Below are 15277 nucleotides of genomic sequence, written 5' to 3' on the forward strand. Positions count from 1 at the left end.
GACAGAGTCTCACTCGGTCACCCAGACTGGAGTGCAGTGTGGCACGATCTCAGCTCACTGCAACCTCTGCCTCCCGGGTTCAAGCGATTCTCCTGCCTCAGCCTCCTGAGTAGCTGGGACTACAGGCGCCCACTTCCACACATGGCTAATTTTTTTTTGTATTTTTAGTAGAGATGGGGTTTCACCATGTTAGCCAGGATGGTCTCGATCTCCTGACCTCGTGATCCACCCGCCTCGGCCTCCCAAAGTGCTGGGATTACAGGCGTTCGCCCCCATACCCAGCTAATTTTTATATTTTTCGCATGTTGGTTGGCCAGGCTGGTCTCGAACTCCTGACCTCAGGTAATCCGTCCACGTTGGCCTCCCAAAGGGCTGCGATTACAAGGCGTGAGCCACCACACCTGGCCCCATTATCATTTGTTTCAAGAAATATTTCAATTTTCTTCTTAATTTTTTCATTAACCCACTGGATATTCAGGAGCATATTGTTTAATTTTTATATGTTTGTATAGTTTCCAAAATTCCTCTTGTTATTGATTTCCAGTTTTATTCTACTCTGGTCATAGAAAATGCTTGATATTATTTCAATTTCTTGAATGTTTTAAGATTTGTTTTGTGAACCTAACATATGAAATATGCTACAGAATGATCCATGTGATGATGAGGAGAATGTGTGTTCTGCAGCCGTTAGATGAAATTTTCAGTAAATATCTATTAGGTCCGTTTGGTCTTTAGTGCAGATTAAATCCACTGTTTCTTTGATGATTTTCTGTCTGGAAGATCTGTCTGTTCAATGCGGAAAGTAGGGTGTTGAAGTCTCCAGCCATTATTGTCTTGAGATCTCTCTCTCTCTTTAGCTCTAATATTTGCTTTATATATCTCAGTGCTCCAGTGATGGGTACATTATGTCCTCTTGCTGCATTGACTCCATTATCATTATATAATGACCTTCTTTATCTCTCTTTACAGTTTTTGTTTTGACACCTATTTTGTCTAAGTATAGTTATTCCTAATTTTTTTTTTGTTTTCATTGGCATTGAATATCTTTTTCCATCCCTTTATTTTCAGTCTGTGTATATTTTTATTGGTGAAGTCTGTTTCTTGTAGGCAACAGATATGTAGGCGTTATTTTTTCATCCCTTCAGCCACTCTGTGTGTTTTTATTGTAGAGTTTAGTCCATAGTCCCTTTACATTCAATGTTGTTATTGACAAGTAGGGACTGCCTTCTGCCGTTTTGTTATTTGTTTTCTAATTGTTTTGTGATCTTCTCATTCTTCTTTACTTCTTTCTGTCTTTATTTTAGTGAAGATGATTTTCTGTGGTGGTATGTTAATTTCTTAGTTTTTGTGTCTCCATTTGTATCGTTTTTGTAAGAGGTTACCATGATGAGGCTTGGAAATACTTTCTTAGAGCCCATTATTTTAAAGTAATGACAACTTAATGCTGATGGCATGAACAAACACACACGCAAAAGAAAACTAATAAAAATTCTACACTTTATCTCCCCTGCTTTTTAACTTTTAGTTGTTTCTCTTTATGTCTTATTGTACTGTCTTTGTCTTAAAAATTTGCTGTAGTTATTATTTTCAATTGGTTCATAATTTTGCCTCTCTACTTAAGAATAGTTTACACAACACCATTACAGTGTTATAATAGTCTCTCTTTTTCTGTGTGCTTACTATTGCCCGTGAGTTTTGTACCATCACATTATTTCTTCTTGCTCATTAACATCCTTTTATTTCAGATTGAAGAACTCCCTTTACTGTTTCTTGTGGGACAGGTCTGGTGTTGTTGAAATCCTTAGCTTTTGTTTGTCTAAGGTTTTTATTTCTCTTTCATACTTGGAGGATAGTTTTGCCGTATGTACTGTTCTAGGGTAAAGATTTTTTTGTTTTATTTTGGTTTTTTTTCCTTCAGCACTTGAAATATGTCATGCCACTCTCTCGTGACCTGTAATATTTCCAGATATATTGGAGCTCCATTGTATGTTATTTGTTTCTTTTCTCTTGCTGCTTTTAGGATCTTTTCTGTGTCCCTGACCTTTAGGAGTTTGATTATTAAATGTCTTAAATGTCTTCTTTGGGTTAAATCTGCTTGGTGTTCTGTAACCTTTTTGTACTTCAATATTGATCTGTCTCTAGGTTTTGGAAATTCTCTGATGTTATCCCTTTGAATAAACTTTCTGCCACTATCTCTTTCTCTTAAATTTGCCCGTTTAAGGCTATTTTTTAGATTTTATGGGCATGCTTCATTCTTCTTTTTCTCTTTTTTCTTTTGTCTCCTTCACCTGACTGTGTATTTTCAAATAACTTGCCTTCAAGCTTACTAATTCTTTCTTTTACTTGGTCAGCTCTACTATTATGAAACTGATGTATTTGTCAGTGTGCCAGTTGAATTGTTCAACTCTAGAATTTCTGCTTGCTTCTTTTTAATTATTTCAATCTCTCTGTTAAATTTATCTGATAAAATTATGAATTCCTTCTCTTAGTTTGAATTTCTTTGAGTTCCCAAACATCAATTTTGAATTTGAATTGAATTGAATTTTGAATTCTCTGTTTGAAAGTTCACACATCTCTGTTTCTCTAGGCTTGGTCTCTGATGCCTTTTCTAGTTCATTTGGTGAGGTCATTTTTTCCTGGATGATCTTGATGCTTATAGATGTTCATCAGTATCTGGGCATTGAAGAGTTAGGTATTTCTTTTAGTCTTTGCAGTCTGGGCTTGTTTGTGTGTGTGCTCCTTGAGTCGGCTTTCCAGGCATTCCAAGGGAATTGGACCTTAAACCCAATAACACTTTGTTTCTTGCAGACTTGTAGAGGTACTGCCTTGGTGGTCTTGGATAAGATCTGGAAGAATTCTCCAGATAACCAGGCAGAGACTCTTGTTCTTTTACCTTTTCTCCCAAACAGAGTCTCTATATACTGAGCAGCCTGGAACTGGGGGTGTGGTGATATTAGCACCCCTTGTGGCTACCACCACTGGAACTGCACTGGATTAGTTCTGATGTCAACACAACACTGGGTTTCTCTCAAAGCCCACTGCAGTCACTACCTGCTTACCACCTGTGTTCACTCAAGGCCCTAGTGTGTCTGGAATTGGTGGGTTCTTGGTCTCACTGACTTCAAGAATGAAGCCGCGGACCCTTGTCCGGAGTGTGTTCCTTCAGACGTTCAGATGTGTCTGGAGCTTCTTCCTTCTGGTGGGTTCGTGGTCTCGCTGTCAGGAGTGAAGCTGCAGACCTTTGTAGTGAGTGTTACAGCTCTTAAAGGCAGCACATCTGGAGTTGTTTGTTCTTCCTGGTGGGTTCGTGGTCTTGCTGGCTTCAGGAGTGAAGCTGCAGACCTTCGCGGTGAGTGTTACAGCTCATAAAGGAAGCGTGGACCCAAAGAGTGAGCAGCAGCAAGATTTACTGCAAAGAGTGAAAGAACAAAGTTTCCACAGTGTGGAAGGGGACCCCAGCGGGTTGCTGCTGGCTTGGGCAGCCTGCTTTTATTCCCTTATCCGGCCCCACCCACATCTTGCTGTTTGGTCCATTTTACAGAGAGCTGATTGGTCTGTTTTACAGAGAGCTGATTGGTCCGTTTTGACAGAGTGCTGATTGGTGCATTTACAATCCTTGAGCTAGACAGAGTCATAGAGTGCTAGTTAGCTAGATACAGAGTACTAATTGGTGTATTTACAAACCTTGAGCTAGACACAGAGTGCTGATTGGTGCATTTATAATCTTTGAGCTAGACACAGAGTTACAGAGTACTAGTCCTCCAAGTCTCCACTAGGTTAGCTAGATACAGAGTACCAATTGGTGTATTCACAAACCCTAAGCTAGAGTGCTGATTGGTGTATTTACAAATCCTGAGCTAGACACAGAGTGCTGATTGGTGCACATACAATCCTCCAGCTAGATATAAAAGTTCTCCAAGTCCCCATTCGGTTCAGGAGCCCAGCTGGCTTCACCCAGTAGATCCTGCACCAGGGCTGCAGGCAGAGCTGTCCACCAGTCCCGAGCGGTGCCTGCACTCCTCAACCCTTGGGCTGTCGATGGGACCGACTGCCACAGAGCAGGGGGTGGCCCCTGTCGGGGAGGCTCAGGCTGCGTGGGAGCCCACCACAGGGTGAGGAGCTCAGACATGGTGGGCTGCAGGTCCTGAGCCCTGCCCTGCCGAGAGGCAGCTAAGGTCCAGCGAGAATAAGTGTGGCCCTGGCGGGCAGGCACTGCTGTGGGACCCAGCGCAACGTCCGCAGCTGCTGGCCTGGGTGCTAAGCTCCTCACTGCCCTGAGCCCACGGTGCTGGCTGGCTGCTCCGTATGCGGGGCCTGCCGAGCACAGCCCCGGTTCCCGCCCGCGCCTCTCCCTCCACACCTCCCTGCAAGCAGGAGGAGGCGGCTCTGGCCTCAGCCAGCCCAGAGAGGGGCTCCCACTGTGCCGTGGAGGGCTGAAGGGCTCCTCAAGTGCAGCCAGAGTGGACACTGAGGCCTGAGGCCGAGGAGGGGCTGAGAGTGAGGGCTACTAGCACATTGTCACCTCTCAATAGGCCTTTATGATCAGTAGGTAGCAAAGCCAGCCAGGTTTCTGTCCTTCCCTTCAGAGCGGTAAGTTTCCCTAGACCCTGAGCAGGTCCAGAGATGCTATCTGTGAGCCAGGGATTAGAGTCACAAATCTTAGAATTTTACCTGATGTTCTATTCTAATGCCGCTAACCTGGCACTCAAACCACAATACAGGATCCTTTCTGCTCTTCTGTCCCCTTTCCACAGGAAAAGGAGACTCTCCTTTTGGCCACCACTACCACGGTCCCATAGGAGTTCTACCAGGCTGCTGCTAATGTTCACTTAGACCCCAAGGGCACTTCTGTCATTCTGTGATGAATGCTGCCAGACCAGGGGCTCATGTGTAGGTTTGTTATATAGGTAAACTTGTATCATAGGAGTTTGGTGTATAGATTATTTCATCACCTAGGTACTAAGCCTGGTACCCAATAGTTATTTTTTCTGATCCTTTCCCTCCTACTACCCTTTACCCACTGGTAGGCCCCATTGTGTATTGTTCCCCTCTTTGTGTCCCAGTGCTCTCATCATTTAGCTCCCACTTATAAGTGAGAACAAGCAGTATTTGGTGTTCTGTTCCTGCATTGTTTCCTAAGGATCTTGACCTTGAGCTCCAACCACGTTCATGCAGAGGGCATGATCTCGCTCTCTTTTATGGCTGCATAGTATTTCATGGTGTATATGTACCACATTTTCTTCATCCGGTTTTCCATTGATGGGCATTTAAGTTGGTTCTATGTCTTTGCTATTGCAGATAGTGCTGCAGTGAACATTTGTATTCTTGTGCCTTTATGAAAGAATGATTTTTGTTCCTTTGGGTGTATACTCTGTAATGGGATTATAGGGTTGATTTGCAGTCCTGTTTTTAGCTTGTTGAGGAATCACTGCCTTCCACAATGATTGAACTGATTTGCCTTCCACAATGGTTGAACTAATTTACACTCCCACTAACTGTGTATAAGCATTCCCTTTTCTCCACAACCTCATCAGCATGTGTTATTTTTTCTTAATAGCAATTCTGACTGGTGTGACATAGTATGTTACTGTGGTTTTGATTTGCATTTCTCTAATGATCAGTGATGTTGAGCTTTTTTTCATATGCTTGTTGGCATTGTGTATGTCTTCTTTTGAGAAGTATCTGTTCGTGTCCTTTACCCACTTTTTAATGTTTTTTTTTTCTTGTAAATTTACATTCCTTATAGTTGCTGGATATTAGACCTTTGTCAGATGCATAGTTTGCAGATGTTTTTTCCCATTCTGTGGGTTGTCTGTTTACTCTGTTGATAGTTTCTTTTGCTGTGCAAACGCGCTTTAGTTTAATTAGATTTCATTTGTCAATTTTTGCTTTTGTTGCAATTGCTTTTCACGTCTTCATCATGAAATCTCTGCCAGTTTGTGTCCGGAATGGTATTGCCTAGGTTGTCTTCCAGCGTTTTTATAGTTTTGGGTTTTATATTTAAGTCTTTAATCCATCTTCAGTTGATTTTTGTATATGTATAAGGAAGGGGTCCAGTTTCGATTTATGCATATAATTAATCAGTTATCCCAGCACCATTTATCAAATAGGGAGTTCTTTCCCCATTGCTTGTTTTTGTCAGCTTTGTCTAAGGTCAGATGGTTGTAGGTGTGCACCCTTATTTCTGGGCTCTCTATTCTGTTCCATTGGTCTATGTGTTTGTTTTTTATACTATTACCATGCTTTGGTTACTGTAGCCCTATAGTATAGTTTGAAGTCAAGTAGCTTGATACCTCCAGCTTTTTTCTTTTTGCTTAGAATTGCCTTGGTGTTTTGGGCTCTTTTTTTGTTCCATATGAATTTTAAAAGTTTTTTTTCTAGTTCTGTGAAGAATGTGATTGGTGGTTCGATAGGGATAGTATTGAATCTACAAATTACTTTGGGCAATATGGCCATTTTAGCAATGTTGATTCTTCCTAGCCATGTTCATGGAATGTTTTTTCCATTCATTTGTGTCACCACTGATTTCTTTCAGCAGTGTTTTGTATTTCTCCTTGTAGAGATCTTTCACCTCCCTGGTTAACTGTATTCCTAGGTATTGCATTTTATTTTATTTTATTTTATTTTATTTTATTTTATATTTTATTTTATTTTATTTTATTTTATTTTATTTTATTTTAGTGGCAGTTGTGAATGGGATTGCATTCCTGATTTGCCTCTTGGCTTGATTGTTGGTATATAGGAATGTTAGTAACTTTCGCACATAGATTTTGTATCCTGAGACTTTGCTAAAATTGTTTATCAGCTTAAGGAGCTTTTGGGCTGAGATGATGGGCTTTTGTAGATCTAGGATCATGTCATCTGCAAACAGGGATAATTTGACTTCCCCTTTTCCTATTTGGATGCCCTTTATTTCCTTCTTTTGCCTGATTTCCCTGGCCAGAAATTCCAGTACTGTGTTGAATAGGAATGGTGAGAGAGGGCATCCTTGTCTTGTGCCAGTTTTCAAGGGCAATGCTTCTAGCTTTTGCCCATTCAATATGATGTAGACAGCGGGTTTGCCATAGATGGCTCTTGTTATTTTGAGATATGTTCCTTCAATACCTAGTTTGTTGAGAGGTTTTAATATGAAAAGATGTTGAATTTTACTGAAAGCTTCTGTTGAGATAACCATGTTATTTTTGTTTCTGGTTCTGTTTATGTGATGAATCATGTTTATTTATTTGCACGTATGTTGAACCAACCTTACATCCTAGGGATAAAGCCTTCTTGTTCGTAGTGGATTAGCTTTTTGATGTGCTGCTGGATTCAGTTTGCTAGTATGTTGTTGAGGGTTTTTGCATTGATGTTCATCAAGGATATTGACCCTTTTTTTGTTGTTGTTGTGTCTGCCAGTTTTGGTGTCAGATTTTCAGCTCTGTTTGGTCGGTTACTTTCTTTTCTTGGCTATTTGGCTGTCAGCTCCTCTATTTTTTTTTTTTTATTCTTAGTTTTCTTATATTGGGTTTCAATATTCTCCTGAATCTCCATGATCTTCATTCATGTCCATATTCTGAATTCTGTCATTTCACCCATCTCAGCCTGGTTAAGAACCTTTGCTGGAAAATTAGTGTGGTCGTTTGGAAAAAAGAAGACACTGGCTTTTTGAGGTCTTAGAGTTCTTGCGCTGTTTTTTTTTTCATCTTTGCGGGCTGATGTTCCTTCAAGTTGTTGAAGTTGCTATCCTTTGGATGATTGTCTTTTTTTTATTTTTTATTTTTTTCCTTTTATCCTACTTAATGTCCTTGGGCATTTCATTGTGGTATAAGGTGTATTCAGTCGACTCATTTTAGGAGGATTTTAGGGGACCAAGGCTCAACTCAGGACTCCTGTGTGCTCTAACTCTTGGGGACTGGTATCTGGGCAGGGCTTTGATCTCTGTTTCCTTAAGGTTAGGAACCTGTGCTCTGGAGGGTCCAAGGTGCTCTAGGACTGCTGCTCATAACTCTCTGATGGTTGGTGCCAGCCAAAGCACTTCATAGGAAAGTGGCAGTAGGATCTGTCCTTGTTGACACATGTCAGCAGCAGGGTGCACACTCGTCAGCTGCAGCAGGGTGCCGTCAGGTGCCAGGGTGCCAGCCTTGATGCAGGCATCTACAGCAGCTGTGATAGCAGCACAGCTTGGGGATTTGGGAGCCCCTGCCTGAGGACTGTGTGCACATTCATACTGGTGGTGGTATTAGCACGAGACTGGGCAATGGTGGACGCAAGACTGTGTGTGCCCTTTGTGCCCATTCATTCTGGTGTCGGTGGCTACTCAGGGCTGGGGGTGGGTTCGCTGCTTTTGGTGGCTAGTTCTGTGTTGGCAGCCCCAGCGCAGGGATGAGGTACTGGCAGGCCCAGGGCTGGCGGGCTCCATGCCTGCTGACTCTCTGAGGGCAATAGCAGGGAGGGAGGATGGAGTGCACTCACGGCTGGCAGCAGTGACATGGCAGGGTGCATGTGCACACATGTGCTGGTGGGGAAGGGAAGGCAGGTCCTCCTGTACACGCCCACAAAGCATTGTGGTGGGTGGCCAGTGGCTGAGTGCCTGCAGGCAGGGCAGCATGGAGGAGGCTGCGGTGGGGGAAGAATGCTGCTGCACGTCCAACTGGGGTCGCTCTACTGGAGCACTCTGCTAGTCAGGCACAGTCTGCCAGTGCAGCAGCTACCATGTAGGCCCCCAGGAAGTACCTGGGAGCTTCACTCCAAGCAGGTGTGGCTAGGCTCGGGCCCTGAGAGAAGCCAGCAGACCAAAGGGTGACCCAGACTGGCCCCATCTCATGGGCAAGACCACCCTGCAGAGTTGAGGTCCCACAGTTCCCCTAGGGATAGAGTCTTCTATGGGAGCAAGTCTAGCCTAAGGGGGTGGGCGTCCCTGGCAGTGCTACGCCATAGACACTCCCATACAAAACTCTCTGGGCTCTGCCCCAGCTGGAGTGCTGCTGCTACTGCTTCCCTAAGCAGCTTTCCCTGACAACTCAAATGTCCATAGTGGTCCAGGGGTCCCTTCCTACCATGATTCCAGCAGCCTGTGGTGAGAGCGAATTTTGTTCCTTGCCTTTTCAACTCACCCCCTCTGCAGGAGTGGTTGGGGGCCAGGAACAAGTTGTGGTGCTTGGTAGCCCCGAGCAGGGTCCCCAGCTTCCTCCCCCTTCAGCCGCGGCTCTGTGTTTTCCCTCCATCTGTTCTCAGTGCCCTCCCTCTGAAGATCTAGGAGTGTGCCAGTCTTCCTGATGTCCCGGTCCCTCAGTAGGAGATGTTCCTCCTGGCTGTATCTAGTTGGCCATCTTGGAGCAGAAATTTCTAGGTTTTTTTTTTTTTTTTTTTTTTTTTAAATGTATGGAATCTGTTATTGTGTCTACTTTTGTACATATTAGAAATTTTTAAGTGAAAATTTTTCTAACTCATAAATTTAAATGTATAAAGGAAATATACCGAAATAGTAGTTTCAGAATTACAAATGATTTTCCATTTCTCTGAAAGTCAAAAAAGTTATGCATTATTTTTTGAGAAAATGTTATATGACAGGTGCATGTTACCATAGAAATGAAAGATGGAAAGAACCAAATCACCTGAGATATAGGGGTAGTTTAGGTAGAAATGGAGAGAGGGTAATGTGTCCCCAGAAGGAGAAAGGAGGACATTGATGACAGTTCTCCTGCCCAGCAGTTTTACAAGGACCCATTTTAATAAGCTACACATATGTATGTAGACAGTATGCTCTGGTGAATTTGAGTAAGTATGTGAGCTTGCTATGTAAAAGCTAAATAAAGCTTTTTTCTGTAGATGATGCGTCTTTAAGAATGATTGTTGTTCTCTTCCATATTATAAACAACTTATACAGTCTTATCTACACAGAACATTCTCAAATATTAATGATTTATCAAAATCCAGTGAATTTCACATGATAGTTGAAACCTAGCAATGTCTTTTAAGTAGAAAATGTTCTTTATTCGCAACGGTTTTGCTGCAGATTAAATATTTCTTCAAGGCAGTTTGATTTGTATTCTCTGCAGTGCTATGAAGGGAAATCCTCCAAAGATATCCTGAAAAGAGTAGCTGCAAATGCGTTGATGTCACTTCTGGCTATCAGTAGAAGAGCACAGAAACATGCTTTGAAAGGTGAGCCACGTGACACGTCAGCTGTGTTGATGGCATTATCAGCAGCTCATATGTTTTGTTGCTTGTTAAAGTTAATTTTCTTCAGACTCAAAATGTAAAAAACTTATAGTATAGTCTTAGTGTCAGTAAAAATCATTTTTTCATACAGAAGCAGTAAATATGCATTACTTTTCAAATAAAAAGATTAGACGTAGTTTTTTGTTTGTTTAATATGTGAGGTTCTTGTTCTAAAGAACCTATATGTAAATATTAGAGAAGCTAAAAGGTAACACATTGAGTTTCATTATAATTAAATATTACTATCCAGAAGCACTTACTGCATACCTGAACAAAACCCATATAGTTTTGATGGTAAAAACAGCAACAGACGGTTCCATATTTTCTAAATTTCTCCTCTTGAGTGTTGTAATTTCTCATTTGGGAATCGGAGAATATAGATCTGAGAATTAAAAGAGAATAATGGCAACATCAAGTCCATTAATATCAGTTGTGATTTGCTACTAAAACAAATGATGTATTCCTCAAGTTGTAAATTGGATTTGGAGAGTATCTTACTAAAAACTGAAAACAAGTGGCCTTCAGCATTTTAGTCCTCTTACTTTGCCCCCCTCTGATTCATTAATCTCTTACTGAAAATTCTAAAATGAAGTGGGTCAGAAATAGAGAATGTTACCTTTTTGAGAATCTGATTGGTATATGTGGTTTTAACTTAACTTGGAAATAGAATATCCTTTTGACTGCTATAGATTTTGTCTTTCAGCCAATCTTATAGACAATTGCATGGAGCAGATGAAACACATAAATGCACAACTGAACCTAGATTCTCTGAGGCCTGGGAAAGCAGCATTGAAAAAAAAGGTAATATTGTGGGATAAATGAATGGCTATATGTAGAGACCATTCTCCAGTCCCTTTGTGCCTAGAAATGAGCATGAGCTTGAAATGACTATCTCATTTAGAAGCAAGGTAGAGATGGATGAATTAATGAGATTTCTATGTTAGCAGATTGTTGACTTGTTTTGGTCTTAATTCTTACTTGAAGATCTTTAGACAACATCTGTTTATTATGTACTGTTGTTGTTATAAAACATTGGAAATATCCACATATACATGATACTATGCCAGATAAATTTTTTATACTACAAAAAGAAAATTTTTATCTCAAAACAAGCATAGATTAACTAGGAATGAGATCTATAACAACTATAATTTATTAAGAGTTTTCTATATGTCAGCCACTATTGAAACCTTTAATATTTATTATCTCGTGAACAAACACTCATTACAGCACAATCACACAGTTGGTAATCGCTGGAGCTAATATTTGCCCCATATCTGGGTGGTTGAAGAGCTGGTCTTCCTCATCTCTGTTTATCTCCTTCTGTGCCTTCTGAATATCTCCTCTAGCATTGAGTCTGTTGGACTCATGTTTAAACTGCATGCTCAGATAAACTCAAAATAACATAGTTATTATATAATAGCTATTGTTAACAATAACTACTGTGGTTAACAAGATCTGCCACCCACTTATTTAGCAAATGAAAGTGTGTGAATAGTATAAATATATAAATATACATATATGTGTGTAGGTAAGGCCGTTATAGTAGCACTCTATGTAATAACTAGTTTCTACTTCCCTTAATAAGAAACCAAGACAAAGTCTTATTTAATAGTGTAATTGATTCAGGAGATTGATTGTATGTTTACCGGTCCTTTTTTTTTTTTTTTTTTTTTTTGCCTCTTTTCCTCTCTAGCCAAAGGCCCTTCATCATTGAGAAAGTCAGCCAACACCTGATATGATTGAAAACCTGTCAGTATCTGCCTCACTTTATTGAGATGAAACATGGAGGCTATCATATATCCGAGTTCCTCCATGCTTGATAGAACAGAAATAGCTTTTTCGTGGTGAATGTGCTTCTTGAGATATGGTCATCTTTCAGAGATCATTAGCCTGTCAGTTCCCTCAAAGTTACAGTGGTCGGGCATGATTAGAGCACACCTGCATTGTACTGTGACCCAAAGGGGAGGGAATTACTATACACAAAAATGGAGTATGCTGTTGCATTCACAGTTTTCAACTGTTTTTTGTTTAAATAGGAGGATGGTGTTATTAAAGAGTTAAGCATTGCCATGCAGCTCCTAAGAAACTGTCTTTATCAAAATGAAGAATGTAAAGTAAGTAGAGCTACTTTTCAAAATTTTAGTAGAAGTACTGGTATTAAGCAGTTTAATTTTTATATGAGATAATGTAGTAGGAAAAATGGAAAGCTCTGACTTTTAAATTTTTAGACACACGGTTGATTGGTCCTCAGACTCAGTGTTAATTGTCAGAAATGTGTGTATCTAATCTTGTTATTCATCACTGATTATGTTTCTTGTGTTTATCAGTGTTTTATCATTGAAACTTTAACTTCACAAACCTCAGCCTCATTCTGTACTCTTAGGCATTTTAAGTGCTGGTTTCCCACCTATTTTAGGTATGGAATGAATGGCTGGATGTGTCTTATAAGGTAGATTCTTTCTTTTTTTTTTTTTTTTTTTTTTTTTTTTTAAATTTATTTATTATTATTAAACTTCAAGTTGTAGGGTACATGTGCACAACGTGCAGGTTTGCTACATATGTATACTTGTGCCATGTTGGTGTGCTGCACCCATCAACTCGTCATTTACATCAGGTATAACTCCCAATGCAATCCCTCCCCCCTCCCCCCTCCCCATGATAGGCCCCGGTGTGTGATGTTCCCCTTCCCGAGTCCAAGTGATCTCATTGTTCAGTTCCCACCTACGAGTGAGAACATGCGGTGTTTGGTTTTCTGTTCTTGTGATAGTTTGCTAAGAATGATGGTTTCCAGCTGCATCCATGTCCCTACAAAGGACACAAACTCATCCTTTTTTATGGCTGCATAGTATTCCATGGTGTATATGTGCCACATTTTCTTAATCCAATCTGTCACTGATGGACATTTGGGTTGATTCCAAGTCTTTGCTATTGTGAATAGTGCTGCAATAAACATACGTGTGCATGTGTCCTTATAGCAGCATAATTTATAATCCTTTGGGTATATACCCAGTAATGGGATGGCTGGGTCATATGGTACATCTAGTTCTAGATCCTTGAGGAATCGCCATACTGTTTTCCATAATGGTTGAACTAGTTTACAATCCCACCAACAGTGTAAAAGTGTTCCTATTTCTCCACATCCTCTCCAGCACCTGTTGTTTCCTGACTTTTTAATGATCGCCATTCTAATTGGTGTGAGATGGTATCTCATTGTGGTTTTGATTTGCATTTCTCTGATGGCCAGTGATGATGAGCATTTTTTCATGTGTCTGTTGGCTGTATGAATGTCTTCCTTTGAGAAATGTCTGTTCATATCCTTTGCCCACTTTTGGATGGGGTTGTTTGTTTTTTTCTTGTAAATTTGTTTGAGTTCTTTGTAGGTTCTGGATATTAGCCCTTTGTCAGATGAGTAGATTGCAAAAATTTTCTCCCATTCTGTAGGTTGCCTGCTCACTCTGATGGTAGTTTCTTTTGCTGTGCAGAAGCTCTTTAGTTTGATGAGATCCCATTTGTCAATTTTGGCTTTTGCTGCCGTTGCTTTTGGTGTTTTAGACATGAAGTCTTTGCCCATGCCTATGTCCTGAATGGTACTACCTAGGTTTTCCTCTAGGATTTTTATGGTATTAGGTCTAACATTTAAGTCTCTAATCCATCTTGAATTAATTTTCGTATAAGGAGTAAGGAAAGGATCCAGTTTCAGCTTTCTACTTATGGCTAGCCAGTTTTCCCAGCACCATTTATTAAATAGGGAATCCTTTCCCCATTTCTTGTTTCTCTCAGGTTTGTCAAAGATCAGATGGCTGTAGATGTGTGGTATTATTTCTGAGGACTCTGTTCTGTTCCATTGGTCTATATCTCTGTTTTGGTACCAGTACCATGCTGTTTTGGTTACTGTAGCCTTGTAGTATAGTTTGAAGTCAGGTAGCGTGATGCCTCCAGCTTTGTTCTTTTGACTTAGGATTGTCTTGGAGATGCGGGCTCTTTTTTGGTTCCATATGAACTTTAAAGCAGTATTTTCCAATTCTGTGAAGAAGCTCATTGGTAGCTTGATGGGGATGGCATTGAATCTATAAATTACCTTGGGCAGTATGGCCATTTTCACGATATTGATTCTTCCTATCCATGAGCATGGTATGTTCTTCCATTTGTTTGTGTCCTCTTTGATTTCACTGAGCAGTGGTTTGTAGTTCTCCTTGAAGAGGTCCTTTACATCCCTTGTAAGTTGGATTCCTAGGTATTTTATTCTCTTTGAAGCAATTGTGAATGGAAGTTCATTCCTGATTTGGCTCTCTGTTTGACTGTCACTGGTGTATAAGAATGCTTGTGATTTTTGCACATGGGTTGTCAAAACAACTCTGAAGGAAATACATGAAACTATCTGTATCTGTAAGGAAATAAGAGTTTCCTGCTTCAAAGGAGAAGAGAGTTAGAACTGCTACCTAGTGTGGCCACATCCACTGAGAGGAAGTTGCTTCTAGCTCTGCTGACTCCCTGTGACCATTTACACAGCCCCTCTGTCTGGAAATCACTGAGATATTTTGCTTTGTCTGTAAGCATTGATGAGATTTTAAACCATTGTATCAGTACTGCTATAGAGGATATAATCTTTTGAACACTATGATTTGCTTTGTCTATAGTTTTACAACACTTTTGAAATACTAGATTAATGCTTTAATGCAGAAATACTAGATTATTCTTTATAAGAGCTGGCCACGAAAATAAAATTTAAAAAATACTAAATTAAAGCTTTAATATAGAAAGCAAAGATAAATTATAGAAGCTTTTGTTGCCTTTTAAATTTTTACCTGTTTTGCTCTTGTGGTAAGAGCGCAACTGGAAAAACCATACCACATCTGGAAAAGGGACATGTTGAACACACTTACTCCTTACACGATGTTAAAAAGCCAGAGCCATGACTCACAATTAATATTTCAGAGTAGTTTGATGGAAATTAAGTATTTATTTATACATTTTATTAAAATTCCCCATATATCAATTTATGTGAACTTTTTCTCAAAACAAAAGTGCCATTAATAAACTTATGATTCCTTCATGCTTATGATATTATGCTTGT

The 15277-nt window shown here is 40.3% G+C and overlaps 1 protein-coding gene across 7 annotated transcripts in view; it reads left to right on the forward strand.

Annotated features, from left to right (window-relative positions):
* Window positions 1-15277, forward strand: part of RTTN (rotatin) — a 198292-nt gene that overhangs the window by 158824 nt on the left and 24191 nt on the right. For 5 of the 7 annotated variants that reach the window (XM_037987996.2, XM_037987994.2, XM_008013806.3 and 2 more), the window contains 3 exons: window positions 10038-10143; window positions 10904-11001; window positions 12240-12317. In XM_037987996.2, coding sequence (XP_037843924.2) covers window positions 10038-10143; window positions 10904-11001; window positions 12240-12317 — 282 coding nt within the window. Of the gene's footprint in view, window positions 1-10037; window positions 10144-10903; window positions 11002-11896; window positions 11953-12239; window positions 12318-15277 lie in introns of those variants that run through there. The other 2 variants (XM_037987997.2, XM_073006242.1) reach the window with 2 other exon arrangements.

This window comes from Chlorocebus sabaeus, chromosome 18 (assembly GCF_047675955.1).
Source record: "Chlorocebus sabaeus isolate Y175 chromosome 18, mChlSab1.0.hap1, whole genome shotgun sequence".
Classification (NCBI taxonomy): domain Eukaryota; kingdom Metazoa; phylum Chordata; class Mammalia; order Primates; family Cercopithecidae; genus Chlorocebus; species Chlorocebus sabaeus.